At 50.4% G+C, this 24,679-nt stretch overlaps 10 protein-coding genes across 10 annotated transcripts; 6 read left to right on the top strand and 4 right to left on the bottom strand.

Annotated features, from left to right (window-relative positions):
- Positions 1-205: 205 nt before the first annotated feature.
- Positions 206-3,134, top strand: Pdw03_5452 (Oxysterol binding protein (Osh3), putative; the record flags this gene model as incomplete). The annotated part of the gene is made up of 3 exons (XM_066101063.1): positions 206-241; positions 291-2,268; positions 2,350-3,134. The coding sequence occupies 3 exons, from the start codon at positions 206-208 to the stop codon at positions 3,132-3,134; spliced, it is 2,799 nt and encodes a 932-aa protein (XP_065958003.1).
- Positions 3,135-3,666: 532 nt separating this feature from the next.
- On the bottom strand, positions 3,667-5,270 carry Pdw03_5451 (Interferon-related developmental regulator, N-terminal; the record flags this gene model as incomplete). Its single annotated transcript, XM_014683376.1, has 2 exons — positions 3,667-4,924; positions 5,080-5,270. 2 exons carry the CDS (start codon positions 5,268-5,270, stop codon positions 3,667-3,669), a joined length of 1,449 nt encoding a protein of 482 aa, XP_014538862.1.
- A 699-nt stretch (positions 5,271-5,969) lies between these two features.
- Positions 5,970-7,233, bottom strand: Pdw03_5450 (Exosome complex exonuclease Rrp4, putative; the record flags this gene model as incomplete). The annotated part of the gene is made up of 2 exons (XM_014683377.1): positions 5,970-6,936; positions 7,022-7,233. 2 exons carry the CDS (start codon positions 7,231-7,233, stop codon positions 5,970-5,972), a joined length of 1,179 nt encoding a protein of 392 aa, XP_014538863.1.
- Positions 7,234-7,541: 308 nt separating this feature from the next.
- On the bottom strand, positions 7,542-8,656 carry Pdw03_5449 (IEC3 subunit of the Ino80 complex, chromatin re-modelling-domain-containing protein; the record flags this gene model as incomplete). The annotated part of the gene is made up of 3 exons (XM_014683378.1): positions 7,542-8,331; positions 8,389-8,505; positions 8,562-8,656. 3 exons carry the CDS (start codon positions 8,654-8,656, stop codon positions 7,542-7,544), a joined length of 1,002 nt encoding a protein of 333 aa, XP_014538864.1.
- A 221-nt stretch (positions 8,657-8,877) lies between these two features.
- Pdw03_5448 (RNA binding protein Rnp24, putative) lies at positions 8,878-9,990 on the top strand (the record flags this gene model as incomplete). Its single annotated transcript, XM_014683379.1, has 1 exon — positions 8,878-9,990. One exon carries the CDS (start codon positions 8,878-8,880, stop codon positions 9,988-9,990), a length of 1,113 nt encoding a protein of 370 aa, XP_014538865.1.
- Positions 9,991-10,858: 868 nt separating this feature from the next.
- Pdw03_5447 (Btz domain) lies at positions 10,859-12,817 on the top strand (the record flags this gene model as incomplete). The annotated part of the gene is made up of 2 exons (XM_014683380.1): positions 10,859-11,472; positions 11,527-12,817. 2 exons carry the CDS (start codon positions 10,859-10,861, stop codon positions 12,815-12,817), a joined length of 1,905 nt encoding a protein of 634 aa, XP_014538866.1.
- Positions 12,818-13,747: 930 nt separating this feature from the next.
- On the top strand, positions 13,748-16,443 carry Pdw03_5446 (Zinc finger, ZZ-type; the record flags this gene model as incomplete). The annotated part of the gene is made up of 5 exons (XM_066101062.1): positions 13,748-13,879; positions 14,053-14,893; positions 14,961-15,172; positions 15,223-16,198; positions 16,256-16,443. 5 exons carry the CDS (start codon positions 13,748-13,750, stop codon positions 16,441-16,443), a joined length of 2,349 nt encoding a protein of 782 aa, XP_065958002.1.
- Positions 16,444-16,916: 473 nt separating this feature from the next.
- Positions 16,917-18,205, top strand: Pdw03_5445 (Serum paraoxonase/arylesterase family protein; the record flags this gene model as incomplete). The annotated part of the gene is made up of 2 exons (XM_014683382.1): positions 16,917-17,225; positions 17,282-18,205. 2 exons carry the CDS (start codon positions 16,917-16,919, stop codon positions 18,203-18,205), a joined length of 1,233 nt encoding a protein of 410 aa, XP_014538868.1.
- Positions 18,206-18,709: 504 nt separating this feature from the next.
- Positions 18,710-22,662, bottom strand: Pdw03_5444 (Nuclear envelope pore membrane protein, putative; the record flags this gene model as incomplete). Its single annotated transcript, XM_014683383.1, has 4 exons — positions 18,710-18,896; positions 18,957-21,914; positions 21,971-22,119; positions 22,183-22,662. The coding sequence occupies 4 exons, from the start codon at positions 22,660-22,662 to the stop codon at positions 18,710-18,712; spliced, it is 3,774 nt and encodes a 1,257-aa protein (XP_014538869.1).
- Positions 22,663-23,131: 469 nt separating this feature from the next.
- Positions 23,132-24,613, top strand: Pdw03_5443 (Ubiquitin Carboxy-terminal hydrolase 37; the record flags this gene model as incomplete). Its single annotated transcript, XM_066101061.1, has 6 exons — positions 23,132-23,257; positions 23,309-23,403; positions 23,467-23,566; positions 23,618-23,799; positions 23,849-24,027; positions 24,081-24,613. The coding sequence occupies 6 exons, from the start codon at positions 23,132-23,134 to the stop codon at positions 24,611-24,613; spliced, it is 1,215 nt and encodes a 404-aa protein (XP_065958001.1).
- Between the last annotated feature and the right edge of the window lie 66 nt (positions 24,614-24,679).

The following is a 24,679-nucleotide window of genomic DNA, read 5'->3' as shown; positions in this document are numbered from 1 at the left end:
CATTCCCCTTCTACCTTGTATTCCTCTTATCGCTTTCATTCCTTGCATTCCTTGTGTTCCTCGTGTTCCTCGTCTAATTAAAGCTCCGTTCCCGAATGTTCCTGTGACATCAGTATAGTCTGGCTTTTCCCCCGCATCGCCACGTTCAGCCGCACCGGACCGCGACGGACACATTGCGGTTCTTGCAACCCCTCACTGCGCAATCATGGCGGCCATGGAAGAGCTGGAGATTCACAGCAAGGTAGGGCTTGTTATACAGCTAGAGAGTTGGTCTCAACTAATCTCTCTAGTCCTACTTTGTACGTTGGATCAATGTCAGCGCCAATCACACCATCTCTTGGAGTATTCAACCACACAAGAAGTCCGTCAACTTTGGCATCTTCAAACACCCTGGCCAATCATCTTCTCTGAGCTCCCATATTCCTGCCTCCGATTCCCAAAGCACCTATTCCACCGAGAACCTCCCCGCAACGGCGACGACTGCCGGCGCGCGGCAACAACAATCTGCCGTCATCGAAAAGTTGACGGCAATTGGGCTCAAAACAATCAAATGGACGGGGAAGTGTGAGGCAGACAAGATTACCCAGGGGACCTATGATGTGCCGTTCAGCGAAGGGGGCAACTATGCTCTCGTTTTTGATAACACATTCTCCAAACAAATCTCCAAAACCGTGACACTTGTTCTCCTAACCTATCCGACCGGCCTTCAGCCACATAGCTCCGCACCGATCGCCACACGCTCTCAGCCAGAGGCATCGACCGAGTCCCTGCCGCAACCTAAGACGCGCCGACGAGGCAACAGTCGAGCAACGCTGAACTCGCAGCACATGGACATGTCCAATCTAAATGTCCACACGGGACTGCTGCAGAAGCGGCGACGAAAGCGTCATCAGGGCTGGGCATGGCGATTCTTCTCGCTGGACTTTACCTCGTGCACGCTATCATACTACCATGACCGCAATTCGTCTGCACTACGAGGCGCGATCCCGCTCTCGCTAGCAGTCGTTGCTACCAACGAAAAGTCCCATGAGATCTCTATTGATTCCGGTACTGAGATATGGCATCTGCATGCCGGTAACGAGCATGAATTTGGTGAATGGAAGAGTGCCCTTGAGAGAGCTTCCTCCAAGGAAGCTTCCAAGGATAAACACAATACCGGATTGGCTGTCCCTCCGGAGCTACGACTTTATGGCCCATCGCAGCCCTTCCCGGCAGAGGAGAATGAGTGGACTCGTGTCGAGAGCCTCGTCAGCTATATTTCCGGATCGCGAGATGCGATACGCCGGCTTGCCAAGGAAACAGACCCTAAATATCTTGCCTCGTCTCTCCCAACTCCTGTCGACCGGCCTCGTTCGCGTGGTCGTTCCCCTAGCCCCCCACACAGTACCCATGAGACTACTCCCAGTGAGGCGGAAGCCAAACGGTCGTTCTGGAAGCGTAAGACAAGTGGGCCGTCAAATGCCAACAACAAGCGACCACCAGCTATGACCACGAACTCCAGTTCCTCGCAGCTTGTGGTGCCTGTCGATGGCAAAGGGAAGCCTGCCAGTGTCACCAGTCACGTAGACAGCATGGATGAGGTCCATGACCATTTGATGGCGGTACTACACGATCTTGATAATGCGGTCTCTGAGTTCTCCACGCTGATTAGCGAGAGCAAGGAGCGACGGCACCGGCCTCAGTCATCTGTAGCTCACCGGCGAAGCATGGAGTCTGACATGTCGCAAGAATTCTTTGATGCAACAGATGGAGATGGTGACAGGTCTCCCCTCCTGACCATCCAAGACAGCGACGAGGAAGGGCCTGAAGATGACAGGCCTGCCTCTGTTGCTGAGGAAGTCGAGGACGATGCCCCCTCTGACAGTGACGGTGAATCTGACTCGGCAGCAACTCTCCAGGAAAGCAGCAGCACATCGGGCTTATTCCCAGTCAAATCCAAATCTTTGATCCCGCTGCCCTTAGATCCTATAAAACGCCGCGCAAACATCATCGCTCCAACAGTCCTGCCCCCAAGCTTGATTGGGTTCCTGCGTAAGAACGTCGGAAAGGACTTGTCCACAATCTCGATGCCCGTGTCCGCAAACGAGCCCATTTCTCTTCTACAACGCGCTGCGGAGGTCCTGGAGTACTCACACCTGCTTGACCAGGCCGCCCAATCCAGAGATCCTGTTGAGCGGCTGATGTATGTAACTGCTTTCGCATTATCCTCCCTCTCAAACAACCGCGTCCGCGAGCGCTCCATCCGCAAGCCATTCAATCCAATGCTAGGTGAGACCTACGAGCTCATCCGCGAAGACCAAGGCTTCCGCTTCATCGCAGAGAAAGTCTCACACAGACCGGTGCAACTAGCCTACCAAGCCGACAGCAAAGAATGGAGCATTTCGCAGTCCCCGATGCCCAGCCAGAAATTCTGGGGCAAATCCGCCGAGATCACGACTGAAGGCCGTGTCCGCATTACCCTACATAGCACTGGCGATCGCTACAGCTGGACGGCCGCAACATCCTTCCTACGTAACATCATCGCAGGCGAGAAATACGTCGAGCCTGTCGGCGAGCTAGCCGTGACAAACGAGACCACCGGCCACCGATCCATCTCAACCTTCAAGGCCGGTGGCATGTTCTCCGGTCGCAGCGAAGAAGTCTCCACCCGCACCGTCGACGCAAACAACAACCCCGTACCCCTCGGCTTATCTGGCTCCTGGCCCTCCTCGCTTACTCTCACTCGCGACGGTAACCCCACCGGTAACACTATCTGGGCTGCCGGCTCGCTCGTCCCCTCCGCGCCGAAGCATTACGGTCTCACAACCTTTGCGGCCACTCTGAATGAAATCACTTCGATCGAGGATAAGCATTTGCCTGCCACAGACTCCCGTCTGCGTCCTGACCAGCGCGCGCTGGAAAACGGTGACCTGGACCATGCGGAGGAGGTTAAGGTGCAGCTTGAGGAGGGACAGCGTGCGCGCAGGCGCGAGATGGAAAATGCTGGGAAGAGTTGGATTCCGCGTTGGTTTACGCGGGTCAGTGATGACTCTGATGGGGAGGTCGCTTGGCGGCTTAAGGGTGGGAAAGATGGATATTGGGAAGAGAGGGCTAGGGGGAGCTGGTCTAACGTTGTGCCTGTGTTTGAGGTTTAAAGGGTTAGATTGGGTAGTTGTTGATGTTGGTTAACCTTTTTTGGTTGTTCTATTGGTTTTGGACTATCGGACATGTGCGACCAAGAAACTATACAGGAGAGATGGGACTTCGCTCTGTGAGCGAGGTGTTTTGGGCAGGACCTTCTTCACTCTATAGAAATAAATGCTGATTTTTTCTTCCTTGGACATACATGGTGGTATTGCGTTAATTGGATTCCAAAAGAGCATTTACTTGATGCAATATCGTTTCGTCAGGCACAATGTTCGAGTATTGAATCATGAAAAACAAGTCAACTAAATATGTACATACATAAATTAAGACCTCAAAAAAGGAACAAACAGAGAAACAGAAGAAAAATTGAACTGAAAAAAAGCTCACAAACCGAGGCTTGTGCGAAACTGAAATCCTCCATGTAGCAAAATAAGCCTAAGCTGTCGTATCTCAGGTCGATAATTGAAGGAGTGAGAAGCACCTGATTCCTTTTGTCCATTCCATTCCCGACCACCACCAATGAGAATGCGAGGTACAGGTTTACTCGTCCTCATCATCGGATTGATGAGTAGTCCAGCGACGCGAGTTACGCATCTTGGCTGCCTTGCGTGCACTCTGGCGATCCACTGAGCCGTGACCTTGGTTTGCCATACGCATCATGACAGGAAGACTGTTGAGAACCGAGCGGTTTCCCTGGAAATAGTGTTCAGGAAAGCCACCTTGCAGGATGCGGCGCAGGGCAGTCAGTCGCACCCACTTCCACCAGCGGTCGATGGTCATGACTCCGTGGCGGCCGATCTTGACGGTGAGAGTGCTGCCATAGTGGCGGTTGGTGTTCTGGTCGATGGCAGTGTTGTAGCGAGGACCGCGGCGGGGGTTCTCAACAGTGGTGAGGATCGAGGCGAAGTTGCTGTGGAGTGACTTCTTGTCGCGCTTGCTGATCTGCTTGCCGTGGATGGTGGCCAGGCTTCGAAGTTGGCTCTCCAGCTCGGGAGTGTTGTGGTAAGCGTTGTATCGTTTCACGAGCTTGGGACCGGAGGTGGGATTGTTGTCGTGTTCGTGCTCGTCGCTGTCGTCGTTTGAATCTATACTCTCCTCGTCTTCGTCATCCTCTTGGGGGCTGTAGCTCTTCTCATAGAGTAGGGCGATGCTCTCGCCTGCTGCGATCTGCACGTTGGAATCAGAGCTATCGAGCTGATCCATAAAAATCTGGACCGCTTCTTCGCTTTCTTCCTCGAAATTGCCGACGTCAGTGGCGAGGAATCCCCATTGCTGGAGCGCGGCGGTCACAACGGTGGGGTCGTCTGTGGCATCAATGGATTGGCCGTCAGAAGCGATGATATCCAGGAGGAAACCCATCTGTTCAAGAATGCCATCTTCACCGGCACCTCCGAAGATAGTGCATGCCCCGAGGCAGTGAATAGCGGCTGTCTTGACAAGAGGAGAGGCGGAGTCACGGATGGTGCGGATGAGCAAGGGCTCGGTATTTTCATAGACGGTATTGTCGAAAGCTGAGATGACAAGCAATTCGATAGCGCGCAGGCCAAGGGTTGCTTCGCGCACACTGGCCTCGGTGCGGATGCTTCGCTCAAATGCCGCCAGTAAGTCTGGAACGGCGCCGTGAATTTCTTCTACTGTGTAGTGATATTTGGTCAGACGGCAGAATGATTGCAGGGCCTCCTCGCGGCCTTGGACGCTGCTGCGCTTGCGATCGAGAATTTCTTGAATACGCTCGCCGAGTTCATGTTCCCAATCGGGATTATCTTGTTCGGGGTTCTCATCGTCGAGAGATCCGATGCTATCCCAACTTGGTTAGCGCCTTGGTAAGACTGGCCGACATCATTGGTGACATCATCCAGTCACGGGAGTGGGGACCAGATGAAGATGCAAAAAAAAAAGGAAAAGACAAAAAGATAATGAAGACAGAAGTTGCAAGGGCTTATATATGCTTACCTCATAGATGTCTCATCAGAAAGAAATCCTGAGTCTTCCTCGTCCGAAGGAGCTCTGCTAGCATTGCGAGAGCCCTGGCGTGAAGTCTGCTTCGAACTAGTGGGGGAGTTGGTGCGGGATGCTTCACGGGATGCTGCCTTGCGCGAGACAGTCTTGCCGCTCTCAAAGATCTGGCGACGTAGATCGGGCATTTTGACTATGAGATGATGGGAAGAATGTTCTTGATAAGGGATGGAGTAAATTAGGGAGCCCAGCGTGGGGCGAGTAGTTGAAAGTATCAAGCCGATTAAAGGTTGTTTTTAACCTATGGGTACTGGACAATAGTCGAGAATTAGAAGAGAAAGAAGTAAATGATGGGGCATGTTCTCAAAAGATTCGAGTATAGTGAGAAAAAGAAAAGAAGAAGAGAAGAAGAGAAGGGAACAATGGAATCTTTAACCCCGGCCGTTGACTCGTGACTGCGTATGTAAGCCTATCAGATTCAATCCCATCTTGATGCTTTGACTTTCCACAATTCAGATATCTATCTGTTGTTCTATCTATTGTTCTGGCCATTCTTCTTTGAAACCACTCATCATCGTTATTGTTTTTGAGTCTACCTATGTCAAGGCATACGTTTCTTTACAAATACAGCTTCCTGGTTGGCCAAATCCGATCTCTCGGGGCCATCAATGGCTATTTTTGGTCCCATGGCAGAGGTTCCCACTTCCAATGTTGTGAAGCCATCACATATCAGTACACTACATCCATGTACCTGTAGTTGACGAGTGTAAAAAGTGAATCTCAGAATATGGTTTGGACATGGACTTTGACCATTACGCCTGCTAAGTGTTCCCTTTAATCTTTGTTTGAGGGGTATCATTATCATGCATCTGAGCAATTCGAACCGGTTACAGCTGCTGCTTCACCAACTCGAGGATCTGTTGGGCCTTGACACCCTCCAGATACTCACGACCTTCCTGTCGCCATTCATCTTCCTCGTCTTCGTCGTCCCCAACCTCCAAATCCACCTGCAGACTAGCGTTGTATGCACCCATAACCGTCTCTTCATCCACACGCACTCCGTTCTGTACTAAAACTCGAATACATTGTGCCAACCGTGCAATTTCCCGGCGTGTCTGTGGCGGGATATCGTCGTTCTGGCTAGAGTAGATCGAACTCGATACCATCTCTTCCATGCGCGTAATGGAGATATTCTCAGTAGTTGCAGATGCAGCATCGGCCCCATCTGTGTGCTTGGAGATAAAGATGTACCCGTTCACTCCGAGGATAATATTAACCTCCCCACCACCATTGGCAGCGGTAACGGTCCACACCTGGCGACGAGACCGCACCACACCGCCAGTACCAGAACCTCCAGGAGCAGCCAAAGCGCTGCCTGCAGTTGAATTCCCAGCTCCCACGCCACCCTTGACGCTAGAGCTAGACGCAGCGCTACCTCCGGTTCCTGTAACGGCAAGGAACACACCGTTGCGCAATTTCCCGTACTTCAGGGACCGTGTGTGTAGTGATGCAGACCCATCCTGGTGCACGCTCTGTACTTCAGCAACTACAAGATCGCCTTCGCTGAAAAATGTTCGGATCTGGAGCTCATCAGCGCTTGTTCGTCGACGCAGAATACCGCCGGGTAAGTTGATTGCGGAAAGAGGGAGCTGAGCGAGTAATGGCGCGGCGACATCGACCTTCCACCGTCGTGATTGCACTTCGACAATGCGGCCAACGACAAGATCTCCAATCTCGGGGGTATAGCGGGCGCGCAGAGGGTGAACAGATAGTAGCTTATTTGTCTTTTGAACTGTGCCGGCAACAGTGGCAATGATAGATGTCGAGAGCGGGTTCATGTAGGTGCCATGACCTCTGTGGATTGTTAGTGTTGGAAAAAAAGAAAAATGACGATGTGAGCCCCGCGTTTTTTCTGCGCAGTCTTCAAGGTTGCACTAACCTCATCCATTGCGGATCATCTGTGACCACTTCTCCTGGTGTGACAATTCCTGTGCCAAGATTCGAGTTTCCCTGTAGACGAGGTCGTTTGTGAGGCCGAGAGATGCCGGTCATTTCGACGTCCTCCTCGGAGCACACGGACACATCGTCCTCTGAGTCGGCTTCGTAGGAACGGACATCCTCCACCACCGGGGGAAGAATAGTAATTGCCATTGCAAAGGATGTTGTCTATGGTCAATTGCGGCTGACCTCAAAATGGGAATGGAGGCATCCAGATGGGTTACTAGAGAGAAGAAAACCCAAGTCACATGATGGCTCCACCAAAGCCACGAACTTTCAAGGACATTTTCAAAGCAGACTGGATAGGAGTTATCTAGATACTTCATGAAGATTACATATCCACAACCATGTTTCAAATGAGAAAACATTGTTAAGAAAAATCCGTCATTTCATTGGAAAATAGAAAATCAAGCCAACGCCAAGATTAATACACAAAATACTCCTTTTTGCAAGGCAACTGCTCAAGGCTTTTTGGCCATTTTGCTTGGGTTGGAAGTAGGCTCTTCCTTCTTCTTTTTTGACCGGCTGCTACCACCCTTAGGTCTGTAACCAGTGTCCTCTTCCCGCTTGCGCTTGTTCTTGGGAGTAGGATGGGCCTCTGTCCCATCCTCATCATACATATCCTCATCTTTGCGCTGGGCGGGCGCTCGCTTGGAAGATCGCTGATTGGAAGGGCGTGATGCAGACTTTTCAGAAGCAATCTCATTATCCTGGAGAGTCTGGGGTTGGTTGCGACGCAGCCAATTGTACACAGATGCGGGATTCCGCATAGAAAGATCACGCTCACGCTCTGCAAACGTTGGACGATCTGGTATGCGTGCGAGTTGCGTAGCAGCCGCCTCATCGCCTAGCTTGGCGTCCAAGGCGAGGTAATATTCAGTCTCGTGCTCAGGTGTAAAGTATCCGAGTTTGCGTTCACAGTCATTGTCAAGCTTCTTTTCAATGGTGTCAGGACTGATGTGATGTGTCCGCGACAGGGAGCTGTACTGCTGGGCGGGTGCAAACGCCTTGTTTCGTTTGATATTATCCTCAATCATACGGTAAGCATTTGTATCAATGCTACCAGCAGCTAAGCCAGCCTTGGCTTCTTTCCACGCTTGTTTTGCTAGTGTTGCATCGTTGATCAAAGGTACAATTTCCTGCTCGGGTGTTGGTAGCAAGGGAGGATCGGTTGGCATGCTCAGATCAAAACGCACATCGGGAGAAACGTGAAGGCTTTCATTGAACTCGAGGAGAACTTCCAGCAGTTGACTAGCAGCAAGAAATTAGCAGTTATTCACACAGGAGATTGATTTGCGAGTCTCATACTCATTTTGCTCCTGAATGCGCTTGGACAGGTCCTCTATGCGCAATTCTTCCCGGATCAAATTCTCATTCGCTCGAGTCCCTAGCTCGAACCTGACTTTCAGCTTGGCATATTTCTTCCTGGAGGGAACAGAGAAGTCAGCATTGCCCGATGAGCTTAATATGAGGACTCGTACTTGAAGGACCGGACTGATTGCTTTGCAGGAGCCTGAGTGGAACTTGATACATTTGGCAAACTCTCGGACACACGGTTTTCGTTTGATTCAACCATGGTGTTGTGGCAGAAAGAAGTTCAGAGGAGATGAAGGGGAGGTGGTCACCCTGCGCGTTCGCGCCAAGAAGCGGATCGGGCTGCGTGGGAGGCGGGTCCTGGCCGCCGTAAAAAAAAATTATTGCCAATTTGGATTTCGTGTGACCAGAAACAATCGTTCAGGTTTTTGATAGATTGACTATTATCCTAGTGGTCATCATACTATTTACAACTTTTGCAATATGTCTGAACTCACTGAAGGCATTCAAAAGAAGCGTAAGCTGCAAGACGGTCCTGAGCTTGAAATCGATGTCTCTGCACCCGAGCCAGTCTCAAAAAAGGCCCTGCGCAAAGCGAAAAAGAACAAAGGAGGCGATGCCGGTATTGATGAAAACCCCAAGTCCAGCAAACCCAACAAATCTGAATCCAAAGAAGCTGAAACAGAAGGGAAGCGGTCCCAATATGGTATCTGGATTGGAAACCTATCATATACCGTGACCAGAGATGAGCTGCGCATGTTTTTCACGGTCAACTCCGACATCTCCGAGTCATCTATCACTCGAATTCATCTCCCCAAGGGCCCCGAAAGATTTGGAAGGTCGCAGAACAGAGGCTTTGCTTACGTCGACTTTACCGACAAGAAGTCCTTGCAAGAAGCAATTGGCCTAAGCGAGCAGCTTATGACCGGCCGCCGCGTCCTCATCAAGGATGCAAACAATTTTGAAGGTCGCCCTGAAAAATCCGAAACTCAAGAGAATTCCGCGGGTGCGGCCAAGTCTGGCCACCCCCCCTCCAAGCGAATCTTTGTCGGTAACCTAAGCTTCGATGTGACCAAGGAAAACCTCGAGGAAAACTTCGGTAAATGTGGCACTGTTACCAATGTGCATATGGCGACTTTCCAAGATACCGGAAAATGCAAGGGTTATGCGTGGGTGGAGTTTGAAGATCTCGCTGCCGCAGAAGCAGCGGTGAGAGGATTCATGTTGATCAAGGAGGATGACAAGGAAGAGGATTCCTCCGACAGTGATTCTGACTCGGCATCTGAGAAGACGAAGAGGAGGTCGAAGAAGCTAAAGCCCCGGATGCAAAGGGTCTGGGTGAACCAGCTTATGGGCCGTCGTATGCGAATGGAGTTTGCAGAAGATGCGTCTACACGATACAAGAAGCGCTTCGGAAAGGATGCCGAGAAGAAGGATGAACCCGCCATCACCGAAGTCGATGGCGAATCACGAGAAAGACCCCGACACAAGAAGAGACGTGAATCGATCGATGAGTCTCGCTACTCCAAGGAAACCGTCCAGAAGCTCAGTGGCGCCATTGTCGAGGGCCAAGGTCAGAAGACCACATTTGACTAAGTAAATCATCTGCGATTCGTGGAGTGTCATCTACGGTCTCTCTACGGAACCATTCAACCATCTCATACACAATATGTATCAGTGTAATACTGATATACCTGTCACCTGCCAATGACCTGCCTGCAATCGATGTGGCATTGGGATCAAATTCCGATAGTGGTCTACCCTGCAACTCAAGCGGGACCTTTGTTCCAATTTTCTCAATGTTTGTACGATCTCTCAGATATCCATGATCATCGAGTCTACTACTCGATGGCTCAGCCTGCAGTGGAATGCGCAAGAAAATACATGTATTCTTCCGGATACCACAACATCTGGCATGCATTCTAGGGCGCAACTTCGATTTTACCAGAAATGTAGCAAAAGTCCTTCATACAATCTCACTTTTATATTCCAGCTTTTCTATAGTTGTCAATGTTTAGTTCGCCAGACACTAACCAAATCCAGCAAACCTTGGGAAAACAATTCTAGGCCCAATCGTGGCAAAAATCGGCTTCACCGCCTGGACTAGGCCCGATCAGGCCTGACGTCTCTCGCGATGTCATGCCCTTCCTCTGAACTCGAATCTCTCTGTACTTCTCATCTCTCTTGGGCTGCATCTCCTTTCTTCTCCCCCCTTACTCTTTCTCTTCGTTTTCTTCACTTTGGTTATTATTCTTGCACAAGGTGTCTTTTTGTTTCTTCTAGCCTATCTTAGTATTTTGATCTTTCTTGGTTTCATTTGCCATCCTACAGGCTTAACGTCCTTCAACGCCCGTCCTCACCAGACTCAATTTTCTAAGCCAATCAGGTCCCAAAAGCCACGCATTCAAGTGTGTCAACAGGAAATAATTAAGCCCCCAAGTAATAAATCGCTTGCGTTTGCAACATGGCTCCTCTTCGACGTCATATCGGGGCCAGTCGCAGAAAGAGACGGGAGGAAGATGGTGAAGAAGAGGGTTCAATGGCTGGCGACATGGGAGACGACTCCTTGAGTGAAGACTCGGCCGACAGTCACCAAGAGGACGAAGATGCAGACGGAGAAGTCAGCGAAGAGAGCGAGGACGAGGTTTCCACGTTGGATAAGGCGGGCAAGGTCGACGGTCGTGGGGTGGACAACCTTACACAAAATAGGTCTGCATCGCCTGAAAAGCGAGGACTCAAGACAACTGTTTCAGATACAGAGGCAATGTTAAACGACATGAAGATTACAGACGGTGCGGGCGACGCTGTGGGAGTCCATTTTGACGATCTGAAGGAACAGCGGGAGCCTTACACTGGCAGAACGCCTTCCGCTCCTCCAACCGAACCAAATCGAAACAACTTGGCTTCCAGAAAGCGCCGCGAGAATGACAAGTATGTTAAGGAACGAGAGCAGAACCCAGCCTTCGTCCCCACTCGCGGCAACTTTTTCCTTCATGACAAGCGATCCACCGACAACGGTTCCCGGCTCAAGAGCAAGTCTCGCCCTTATGGCCTTATAGTAGACGGCAGCTCTCGCAGGTATGTTATGTTCTATTCCATCCTCCCATCATGTTTCTTACCAACTTGTCTCAGGTCTTCTAAGCCCGATGCCAGCGGAGGGCAGTGGGCACACGATCTCCATGACACCGTAGCTGAGGACCGACCTATAACAAAGCGCTCAACACCACCCGTGATGCCTAATACCAGCATCTCTGTCCCCACCGCTCCGAGATCTTCCCCGCCCAATCGGTCCTTCTCTAGCACGACATTGGTTGGGAACGTACCTGTCGTTGTTTCATTGCCCGGCATGGCCAACCCAATTCAATTTTCCTCTGTGCCTAAAAAACTTCACACCAGGCTACCTCAACATCGACCCCCCTTGCGACGCGACAAGCCGGTACGAATTTCTCTTCCTAGCCAGCCGCCCCGATACATCTTCCCCTCTGTTGAACGTTCCTTTATCTTCATCCCCCGAGCGTTGCGGCCGAACCAAGTCTCTCGTGGCCGAGGTGCCCGTGGCGGCGGCTGGTACAGTGGACGACGTCCCAGCTACTATCCCAACTCATCTTACACGCCGAGCGTTGTCAGTCGTCGATCTTCGTTTGGCATGCCACCTTCTCAAGATGGGTGGCCATCACCTGCTGGTTCTGTCTACTCCAGACCCATAGTTTCCACCGACCCTAAGCCCGTTGTCCGCCTTCCCCCTCAACCTCGTCCGCATATAGGGATCCCACCATTTGGGCCTGCGATGGCCATGTCTCTTCCCCACCCGGACTATCGTGAAAGCTGCCCCGCCCCGATCCCCATGCACCAACCTCGTCCTCAGAAAACGGTCTCCGTTGCGGATATTGAAAGTCCGGCGACTTTTCCGTTCGCTTTCAACCCGCCTCAGCCCCAGCATGAGCAGCCCTTCCATCATCAGGTCCCTCTTCCAGCCCATGGCCCACCCAGCCAGCCTTCAGCCACTCCGCTTTCCCAGATTCCGGAGCGGGCGATCCACGCACCGCCCTTCCAACCTTACAATTATCATCAACCTGGCTTCTACCCCCCGAGCTATCCTTCAGGCATGTACTACCCGCCCTCAGGCCCCGATTATGCGGGCTACAATGGACCCGTAGGGCCCGGACCCTCTGTGCCAAACTTTCCGGGCCAGCAAGCAATCCCGTATCTAGCTGGGGAGCAGCTCCCTCCACCGGGTACTGTTGCTCATGAGTCTGGTGGCACCGTCTACTTTTACGATGCCAATCAAATGTACGGAGGTCCCATATCAGGGCCAGGACCTGGATCTGGACCTGGGGGTGTTGTTGGCATGGGTGGAATGATGACGCCGCCAGGCACGACTTTCTACTATCCTCAACAGGCCGGTCAATATTATGGGCAGTGATGAATGATTTGGGGGCTTCCTTTTTCTTTTATGTTTCTGGGGGTTTTTTTGATCTCACAGGAATCTTCGATTTCCACCAATTCTTTCTTTCTTCTCAATTCTCTCTCAGTTTTCTTTCAGCTCACTCCAGGATCTGCAGGGGTGTTTGGTTCACTTTGCTTTTTCTTCTTTTCTTTTCTCTTCTACTTTTCAATTTTTCAACCTGCATTCACACATTCTCTAGCCAAGTTTGCCTCGATTTTTGCCCTCTCAATTTCCCCCCTAGTCTTGATTCATTTCCTGAATTTTGATGCATTTGAGCGTTTCCCCTTATCTCCGCAGCCTTTCCCTCATTGTCCTTGGCCTTGGGGAATATCACGTCTTGATTCTGGCCCTTCCTCAGCCCATCCAAACCCTCTCAATACCCTTCAATCTCCTCCAATCGGGCAATCGGATCCCCGTTCTGCATTGACCCAGTGCCTGACATCGTATTTCTCGTCCTGCTTTCTATTTGATGATCTCTTTTACTCCCTTCGCCGGGTGTTTTGATGAAGACGAATAAGAAAAGTTGTCGTAACTAATCCCTCTAGTCCATGTAGATGCGCCGTGTTTTTCTTGGCACTTCTCGGGCCTTTTGAACACGTCATGTGGTTATGTAATGCACTTTAAGAGAAAACTCTCACCGCCTTCCATGTCAGTTCGCAGCAGCTGACCGTTCTCTCCGCTTTTTCCCTTCAATTCGACAGCTTCTTGTACAACTCCCCTCTTGTTTTCCTTGAATATCCTGCATCTTTTCCTTTCCCTCTTCATCATAAAAATCATCATCATTTTCTCGAGCATTTCGTTCTTATTCGTAACTCAGTGCCCTTTTTGTCCTTTCTCACCCATCATCTAAGTACTGGTGCCTGATCTCAAAGGTGTATCCACCCTTTGACTTTCACATCATCTACGATGACAACCCCAGCAACTACATGTCATTCGGGTCCAGAGAATCTGATAACTGTCAAAGTACTTTACAATGACAGTAACCGTCGTTTCAAGATGCCTCTCAGGGAGCTGAAGGCCCAGGTGTTTCCCCAGATGGTAAGTCTCCACTCAAGCTCAAGCTCCGGATCTGTACTCCGTAGTCCGACTCCATTCCTTATCTCCAGCGAGCATCGGATCAACTTTTCCATCTTCCAAATGTTTTGTTCCAACTTCCCCCCCCCAAAACTACGCATTTTTTTTCGCAAGCTGATTTGACGGGTTTGGTTTAGCTTAGGAAATTGCTCGGGATTCCGGCGGATGTCAACGTCATCCTTGAACGCTATTCCGACAGTGCTGGTTCTTACGTTCGCTTAGACTGTGACAATACCGCAATCTACAAACAACTTTACCGGGCTGCCAAGGCCAAGTCAAAGCTCCGTATCAAGGTTACTACCCTTACTTCCCAAAACACATCTGCTCCAGCACCAGTACTATCAGAACCCACCGTGCCAATGGAGTCAACCAACTACATTCGTCACAGTTATCTCGAAACGGTTTTGGGCCCTCTGGCACCTCCCGATACCCTCCCTCTCATTAATTCGGTTCAAGTTCCTCATCCCACCGGTAAAAAGGAGTTGCCTCTCTGTCAAACTCGCTATCGCACCTTCGAGATGGACCAAGAAAAGCATCAGTTCCCGGTTATCTCTCACTCCTCGTCCAACGGGATGTTCTGCATTGACTGCAATGACTGTGGTCGTTCTATTGCAAATGCGCATTATCACTGCAGCATTTGCGAGAACGGGGACTACGATCTGTGCCTACAGTGTGTCGGTGCCGGCGCATCTTGCCGAGGCGAAGGTCATTGGTTGATCAAGAGGACTGTCAAGGATGGTGTCGTCACAAACAGTACAACCGAGACTATTGCCCCTTGTAATCAATCAGCGCTGGGGTTCAACCCCGTGCTGCCTACTCAAATTCAGCGCGAGGTGATCACCAAGCCTGTGGTCCACGTCTCCGAGTCGGTCCCTGAGTCAATCCTAGAGTCGGTGCCAGAGCCAGTAGCCCCAACGGCCTGTTTGGATGCAGCTATTCAGGGTGATGACAACCCGATTTGCAATGGATGCTGTCGTGGTAAGTTTTCTCTTTCCCAGTTTCCTTTCTCTCTTATCTTTGTCTTCTCTTTGCTGACAATGCACAGAGGCCGATGAAAGCAATCTCGTTCGCTGCAATGAGTGCGAGGACTATGATCTTTGCCTTCGCTGCCTCCTCCGAAATAAACATGGACACCACCCTGGCCACACCTTCCATCTTGGATCTGACCGGAACTTCTGCTTGAAAAATCTCATCACCTCTCGCTGCCTTCCCGGTCGGCAGTTCCGACACGCCGCTGTCTGTGACGGCTGTGAAAAGGTTTTTACTCATTCAACCCACTTCAGAAGCACTCGGCTGATTTTTGCTAGCGAATCGTTGGGGTTCGTCACAAGTGCTTGGCCTGTCCCGACTGGGACTTCTGCCCCGACTGCATCTTGACTGCTCCTCAGAGCCACCCGAGTCATAGATTCGTGCAGGTTTATGATACAATCGGCGAACCTGCTCGGGAACAGGAAATCCACTATGGCATATTCTGCGATGGTCCTCTGTGCAAGAGCAAGCCTGCCAAGAGTTACATCAAAGGAGTTCGCTACAAGTGCGCTGTCTGTGATGACACCGATTTCTGTGCGAGCTGCGAGGCCCTTCCGACCGACCATCACAACCACACTCATCCGCTGGTCAAGTTCAAGACTCCGGTCCGCAATGTGTCTGTAAGCACCATGGGCGACGACGGCCTGAGTGGAGCAGCTGCCCTGGGTGACCAGCATCATACCATCACTCGGCCCATTGACCGGGCCGAGCTTGAGGAGCAGGAACCTGCTGAGGTGGATGCCAGTAGCAAGCCTGTGGAAAAGGTTGAGCCTCGGCCTCTCATGAGCAAGCCCATTCCCGAGACCGATAGCTCTGTTTTGTCGGACTACAAGGCATTCTTCATCCGTGATACTATCACCGACGGTACCAAAATTGCCCCAAACACTACGTTCCGCCAGACCTGGACTCTCTACAACCCTGGTCCTTCAGCTTGGCCCGTTGGCTCTGATGTGCGCTTCGTCGGTGGAGACAAGATGTTCAACGTCGATGTCTGTCACCCATCTAGCGTCGAATCTATTCGCTCGGCCATGGAAAGCAATAAATTGCTCGCCCCTGTGGAGTTGGGCGAGAGTGCTGACTTTACTGTCAACCTTCGCACCCCTCACCACCTAGGCCCTGCTATCTCCTACTGGCGTCTGAAGCTCCCCAATGGCGTGGCCATCGGTCATCGTCTGTGGTGTGATGTCGAGGTGCAGACCGAAGAATCCGACACCAGCGACACATACCCCGCTGTGTCTGAAATTGCCGTCAGTGGTATGATCTTCCCCAAGCTGGAGAAGGAATCTCCCGAGTCAAGCACTCACCAAGCAGAGGCTCCTGCGCCACAGGCACCGACCTTGTCAACTGCTTCGGAAGTGGATGTTCTCGAAGACGTTGAGAGCCTGACTCTGGACGATGCTTCTACTGACGCCGACATTGGCCTCCTGACTGACGAAGAATATGACTTTCTTGATGCCAGTGATCAGGAATATCTTGAGGCCAAGCAGTTCGCAAACTGAAAACTGTTTGGGAAAAGCCATCACGACATGACATGGGATTTGGGAAATTGCACAAGTGCCTTATTTATTTATTTTTTTTTTCGGACTTTGTCGCAGAGGTCTAGTCATTCTTGGAGTGACTAGACCTTAATGAGAGTGCTATCTATACAAAAACAGAAAAAAAAAGAGCTGCATCTTCTTTTGCCTAGGATAGTTTAATGCACTTTGCTTCTTGTTCTAACATTCTGTTTGGCTACATCCCGAGACCATACAAGCGTAAATTTATGCTTGAATCTCTGGCCTATTACCTCCCGAGTTCACGAGTTCAACTTGCAAGACTGTAAGATCAGAAACAGCAACAAAATATGCTGATCTCTGCACAGATGTCCCGTTCAATTGAACGAAGTGAGGGGCTAGGATATGCTCATTAAAATGGGGCCATTTCACTTTTTCAATTCATCTTTGGTTTCATTCCTCATTCGCAACTAAATACAATGGGATTCGGCACCACAATCAGCCTTGGCCTTGTCGCTCTGATCGCCTTTTTGGCTGGTCCCATCCTCCATCTCGTGCAGGTTGCGGGAGTCTTCCTTACTCTCAATCCGACGGTGCTTGGTGAAGGCCAAGGCCCAATCCAGATCGAAGACACCATCCACTGTGAGGACGTGCATCACTATCTCCCCGCGAATCTGCTTTTCACTGCCTGCGAGGACGACAAGAGCACACGATTTAGCTGGTTCCCGCCATTAGGCCACATGCTGCCACGCACAACCCAGGGTTCTATCCATGTTGTAGATCCCAAGGTGAGTTTGTTCACATATCGAAAACCAAATTGCCAACCCCTAATCTCCGGGGGTAGACTATGAAATCAACCCGTCTGGCATTCGAAAACTTCCAAGGTCCCTTCTCGACACATGGAATCGATGTCATTGAGGATCTTGAGCAGGCAGACGCTGTCTATGTCTACGCTGTCAACCACCTACCAAATGCGGCATACTCTGAAGCCGGCGAGCCCAAAGCTGGATCTCAGATCGAGCTCTTCCACCACATCCTGAACTCCAATTCCATCAGACACGTACGCTCAATCAATCACCCACTCATTAAAACCCCAAATGACATCTACGCGATCAGTCCCATATCCTTCTACGTCACCAATGACCACTTCTACCGCGAAGGTCCCATGCGGCTCATCGAAGATTTCTGGCGCTCGGCCAAGTGGTCCAATATCATCCATGTGCAGATCGCCGATCTAGCAAGCAAAGATGCCCCCATCGAAGCCTCCGTCGCGCTCACGGGTCTATGGAACAACAATGGTCTCGGTCATGGTCGCACCGACAAGGAAATCATCATTTGCAGCGCCATGGGTGGTGAAATGTTCCTTGCAACCCAACACGAGTCCAACCATTCGATCTCTGTCGATACCTCGGTCTCCTTTAATTCACTCGCGGATAACCCGTCCTACTACCACGACCCATATCGCACCGACTCGCATGATGCGAGTGGATTCCTTGTCGCCGGCGTCTCACAGGTTATTCGCTTAACGGCAAATTCCAGAAATCCGGATGCCTTGGATCCTATCCAGGTGTGGCACACTGCTCTCAATTCGCGCACTGGTGTCTGGGAGAAGAAGCTGCTGTTTGAGGATGATGGGTCCAGGATTCGGACTGCGAGTGCGGCTGTTTTAGTACCCATTGAGCCCAAGGTTGGTGGTGAGAAACTTGCCTGGCTGTTTGTAACTGGGTTCATGTCGGAGAGCATGGTGGCTGTACAGGTTGAGCTGTAAATAGATATTTTATGTGTTGTGGCAATACGAATTCAAGACTGTTGCATTTAGGTATTGGATTTGTTCTTTGCCCTAACTTTGTACCTCCCTATCACCAAGTGCTCCCGCAGATCTTCCTCTATCTCACGCTTTAATAAAAGCGAATTTTTTTTTCTGAGCAGAAGAGAGAGCTTGGACTTCATTGGGAAGTGCTTGCATAGCTTAATGGGTCGATTGGCTTTTGTTCCAAGCGTATTTACTTTTGTACCCTCCATAGTTAAGCCGAAGTAGACAAAGGGGTCACGAACATAGCTCAGGTACAAAGCCAGATGTGACCGTCTTTGTAGACGAATTTGAATTCGGTTGAACAGAAAGCATGTAGATATCTGAAATTGAAGTGCTAGCGCCGCGGCAATGCAACAAAGTGGAAAACAGATAGAGGGTCAAAAGGCAAAGGTAAATAACAAGATTCATAAAAACACCAAGTTTTACACCCCATTCATCACATCATTTGATTTCTCTGCTTTATCTGTCCGATTTGCCCAATGGGGTCTGGGAAGAGAATGAACAGTACTTGTCCTTGATCGCGATAACCTCGTAAGTTCCTTCATCAGAGGTCTTGATCGTCTTGATGTTTTCGTAAGAGATGTCGTGCTTGATATCAAGGATCTCAGATTTCTTTCCCTTGCGAACATTGGAGCTTCGGATGTATCTGTGAAGGATTAGCAAGACTGTGTGGTATAGACAACCGGGGTAGAAGTTAACAACGTACGTGAATTCAAATGGTGGTGTACCCCAGAACTCAAAGTGAAGCTCGGCTTCTCCACCCTCGTGAATGTCCACCACCGATTCTTTGCCCTTACTGATCCGCACACTCGGCATGGCGTGGATGATCTTGGTGATGTCTTTGTGGGCCTTGCATTTCCCACTGGCTCCGTCACTGACAGCGTTGATGGTGAACCGACCGGGAAGCTCCGCAATACGACGGAAGTTAGTGGTTTGACTAGTGGCCTTGCGCCTGGCGCCGTCGAAGGTGTAGAACACGTCAAATGGAGCATGGCCCGACAGCGAGAATGAAAGCCGTTCACCCACACAGTAGTCCACCTTGGACTCGAGCGGAACAATGGTAGGAACATCGGAAATGGCGACCCGCACCGAGGAGGCATCGAGATCAGTGGTCTTTTGACATCCTCTAGAATCACGAACCTTGTGGATGCTGACTTGGTGTTGCCCCAAGTCAAGATGGCGACGAGGAATCAGCAAATTGTGGCGATTGGAGGTAATCTTGGAGATCGTGACAGTCTCAGGTTTGGCGTTCGAGTGGTGTTTGATGTTGATCTCCAGGGAGAACGGTGGGACACCCTCTAAAGTAATGGGGATGGATTCCTCGCCGTTGATGTCTTCCTTGCAGAAACCAAAGACATGGCCAGGTTGGTCGAATTTAGCAGACGGTAGCGGGTTGACCTTTTGTGTCACAACCAGAGCTTTGCTCTTGGGATCGTGGTCGTAGAGACTGTCACCAACTTGTGTGAATTTGTAGCTGTATTCTCCAGCCTCGGAGGTATCCATCTCCATCGAAGTCACATGAAGGGCGGATTTCAAAGCCCGTGGTTTCGCCGCAGAGATTCCTCCACGGTCCGCCTTGCGTCGCTTCTCGTATTGAACACTGTATGGAGGATTGCCCGACAGCCGAACCTCGAGGCTATCATCGTCGCCTTGACAGACCTCGGACTTTGCAAACTCCTTGACGGAGCCGATGGGAGAGCCGTCCAGGGCAGTGATTTGAGGCCGTGGAATCCACGAGACCTCAAACTCATTTGCAAACTGGTCCACGGTTCCAGGACAACCGGCGTCAAAAACCTCACTGATCTCATAAAGGCCCTGCTTGTCGACGGTCAAGATGCTGTTTTCGTCCCAGAAGTTTTTCTGAACAGGCGCCGGGTCCACATCCACATTCTTATACTTGACAGTCCAGGGGCGTTCGCCACTCAGCCTCAACGGAATCTCAATCTTGGAGCCCTGCAAAGCCAAGACACTTCTCTTCTTGTCAATCTGACCGAAAGAGACGTGCGGAGGCTGTGACCGGGCTCCAATATTGATGCTGTCTTTGAGAGTTCGTTTGCAACCAGACTTATCCTTGACGCTGGTCAGAGATACGGTGTAGTCACCACCACTAATCAGTTTGTCAGTGGTGATAGTTGCTGTATTGGCATCGGATTCCAGTGTCTTCCTAATTCTCTTCCCATTGTGGACGATCTCATATTGCAAGACCCATGGAGCCTCTCCAAGGAAAGACACCTCCACAGAAACCGCTTCACCGAAACAGGCGGTTCTCATTTTTTTTGATAAGAACTGAGCCGAAGCTGGCGGTTTCACATCTTGTTCAAGCACCGGTATCTTGAGAGACCGCGGCGAGTAGACGGCATCCTCAATGTCTATAAAACGGTAGGTGTATGAGCCAGCTTCCGACGGGGTGAAATCAAGCTGGGTGCGCATTCCATCGATGGCTTGTACTTTGGAAACAACGCCCTTGGAGCTCTCAATGCTGTATCGGAGAGAGAATGGAGGCGATCCCGTGAGATCCAAATCCACGAGTAACCCAATGGCGTTGTTGGCACAGCGGTCAAATATCTTTTCAGCCTTGACGGTCAATTCTGGCTCAGGCGGGTTATACAAATAGCAAGATGAAGGCTCGAGGATATCTCCTGGGCAAAACTTCGTAGAGACTGATGTCAAGGCATACAAACCAGACTCTTTGATGTCCAAAGTCTGATTCATATGCTTGAGTTCGGCGGTGTGTTCATGTGCTGCTGCTTCTTGGGTGTTGCTTGTGTACGAGTAACCGACCGAAAAGGGACCGTCACTAGCATATGCGTTCCCATCAGGATGAAAGCTAAGGGGGAACCTCGTGCTGTCTCCCTTGGCCACTTGCAGCGGATTCTGAGAATTGCAATTTTGCAGTGACAACTGCGGGCGCTCGTGAACAGAGAACTGGTACCACTGGGATTGCGATTTTATGGAAGGCCGGTCTCCTTCATCAAAGATGGTAGAATAGTTGGCTACATTTCCAATAGCATCATGGACCTCTTCGATGGTATAGAACCATTCTCCGCCGTCATTCAGTGATTCGTTCAATGGAACCTCAATCTTTTGGCTCTGCGCCCACGAAACGTCGGGCTGGTTGATGCTGTACAGAGCAGCAGTAGTTCTTCCATTGAGCAGCGGAGAGCGTAGATGATCGGGTTGGATATTAAGGACCGAGAATCCACGATCAAGATTGTTGACCTGGCGACTGTATTTGATCTTCAACGGAGGCGTGCCTTCCACTTCCAGTTTGAAGTCGGACAATTCTCCTTTGCACTTGTCGATGTGTGAGTTTTTGATCAAGGCTCGCGGGCAAGAGACCACCAGTGCATCAAATGTTCGCGTGTGAACGTCAAGCTGAGACTCGTCCACCACCCGTTGAAGACGATAGACACCAGTCTTGCGAACAGGTAAGAGTAAGTCCCGATGGAGTTGACCTGGAACATGCTTCTTTTCCGCCTGCTTTTTGAGAGTCTTCAGCTGCTTTACCGGGATAGTGATGGTTTCATTTTCGCCTGTGTTAATATCCAGACGCAACAATTCGATCAGGACCGGGTCGGTCTGGTTGACGCGGATGGGCAGGTCGATTGTGGATTGCAGAGAATCGAGGCAAAGTGAGTTCCGGTCCGGATTGAGGATGGCAGATCTATAATTAAAGTCAGCGTGATCTTAGGTAGGTAATTTTGAACCAGTTAGACTTACCCCTCAGGCAGAATGTGCACAATTTGCCTTCCCAAAATCAACGACGCATTGTGGATAATATCGCCGGGCTTAACCCTGCGCTCAGAAACTGATAATTCACGATCATATGCCACCTTTACAAGTCCAGTAATCCATGCGGTCCAAGGAATCTGCAGCCATTAGCGAGGGCCAATCAGCGGTCTTAGAAACACAGAGAGAGAGAGAAAACTTACTGGGATGCGGAACATCAAAAATACATTTCCCACGGCGTGAAGCAGAAATAGAGTGAGCGTCGTCGGGAATGCCCACTCCAGCCAAGGTATGCGCAGAGCCTGCAGTCCGACCAAGAAGATTCCATCGATCGTGGCCCATTTCAACAATAGCCAAGTTGAATCCAGGTCATCTGATGCGGTCAAAGACTCGTAAATTCTCCACGCATTTAAGGCAAAATATATGGCAACAACATAGAGTCGTTGGGAGGGAGCATCGATCACATTGGTGGGGATCAGTGGCACATCAGTGTTCGCATTCGGGGGTGGTAGTCTCGAGGCCTTCGAGGCCGATTTGGATGCTGATCTGAGTGGCGTTCGATCGGCCCGAGGCTCTCGTGGCTGTGGTCGCGAAGGAGTCTCGAAAAGCTTTCTCCTTCCAGTTCCAGGGATTGTTTTTGGCGTCTGCGGGAAGGCAGATGGGAGGAGGGGAGTGCCGTTCATGGCATGCTGTGGTTGCCCGGAGCTGGCGAAAGATGGAAGGGATGTAGTTAGAGCACAAAGTTGGCCCTTCTAAAGCTATAACAGAGTTTAAATGAAGTTGAATGAAGCTGTATGAAGCTGTCCAGTGGCAATTCGCGCCTATAGCAGATAGAAAAGAAAGAGACAAAAAAAGTTGGAGACGCGGGAAGCGCGTCGGGAGAAGCTCGGTCCACCCAAAAGACATATAACCTAACCGCTTCTCTATTGTCTTGACTGTTGTGTCTCTATTGGCTACGTCTATTATCTATCTGTTTCTTTAACGATATCATATTTTTCAATATCTGGGAGTCTTTATCTTTGTTCTCCTCCAGCAGAGAAGAGCAAACCTATAATCGTCTCAGCACTGCTTTAATCATAGCTTCTCATTTCAATCTTATCCTAGAGCTCTACAGCTGTTCAGCCTACCTCTACTTTTAGAGCAAAATTCAAGATGGGTTCTCGAATCAAAAGACGCCGCCTGACGGATCCAGAAGATCTCAGTGACGATATTTGCCAGCCTGCGTCCCGCCTGGAAAAAGACAGCTGGAATGGATTTTGCGAAATCGAATCAGAACCGGTATGTCTACCTGGCTATGGCATTAGCAGCTTTTCGCTTAGGAGGGGTTAGGCCTTATTCAATGTGATGCTACGTGAATTTGGGGTCAAGGGTATAATGATCCAAGAAGTCGTTTCTCTCGACGAGGAAATGATGGCGCTCCTCAAGTATGTTGCTCGCGGCCCCTCACTGTGCTCTAATATACAGGCCTGACAGCTGACCATGAGCAGTAATCCTGTTTACGGCTTGATATTCCTCTTCCGCTGGCGTGAAGATAACGGTGGAAAGCAGGAAGCGACTTGCCCTGACGGGCTGTGGTTCGCAAACCAGGTCGGTCTTCTATTCTTTAGACGAATCTTTCATTGCTGATCAAATATGTAGACCGCTAACAATGCTTGTGCCAGCGTAGCACTATTAAACATTGTCAACAACATCCCCGACATTGATCTGGGAGAGAATCTACGATCCTTCAAGAAATTCACCATGCCTTTCACCCCAGCCCTTCGTGGGGATGCAATCAACAACTTTGAGTTTGTCAAAAGGATACACAACTCATATGCACGGTATGCTATTTGACTGTTCTTTACCCCCTAGATACTGACCCAATCTTAGAAAAATGGACATCCTTAACTCAGATCTGCAGCTCAAGACCGAAGCTACCACAAGGAAAAAAGGGCCCAAGGGCAAAGCTTTTGAGGAATCGGACGCCACCTTTCACTTCATTGCATTTATGCCTGTGATGGGCCAGCTATGGAAGTTTGATGGCCTGGAGCGACAGCCACGAGCACTTGGTATGTCTGCACCACAACAAGCATGCTGAGATGGGCCCTGCTAACTCCAGCAGGGGAATGTTCTGAAGACGACTGGCTGGAACTGATCAAGCCCAACCTTCTGGACCGAATGGCTGCATACGAAGAAGAGGAAATTGAATTCTCAATTTTAGGGCTCGTGCGGGACCCTCTGCCTGATCTCATCAACGACTTGGCTGTCAACGTGAGAAAGTTGGAAATTCTCAACCAGCGTGTCACATCCCTCTGCCAATCGTCAGATACGCTTGTTTTGGATGAAACTGTACTTGGTCCTGACGCTTCCCTATCTCTGACACGGGAAGCGATCGATGCAGCGGCGATCCCCCAGGAAACACTTGATGATTACCAGACGTGCTCTGAGAAGAAGCTACAGGAGTACCAGCAGACGATATGTAGGAATCAACAAGGACTTCGCGCACGCATTCGTGAAGAGCAGCAGTCCCACCGGTCGGATGACGAGTACGCAGCCGGACGGCGATTTGACTATGGGCCCGCAGTACGGACTTGGCTTCGACGCTTGGCACAGAAGCAACAATTGCAGGAGTTGTCTGGCCTCGTGGCCTACTGATTGGATGATCGTTTGACGCTTCAATCAGGGTTAAATCTCCTTTTGCAGTTCTCTTCACACGTTTAA

The sequence above is a fragment of the Penicillium digitatum genome, chromosome 6 (genome assembly GCF_016767815.1).
Source record: "Penicillium digitatum chromosome 6, complete sequence".
NCBI lineage: Eukaryota > Fungi > Ascomycota > Eurotiomycetes > Eurotiales > Aspergillaceae > Penicillium > Penicillium digitatum.
Note: the sequence above shows the minus strand (reverse complement) of the source record. Positions and strands in the feature narration are given on the sequence as shown.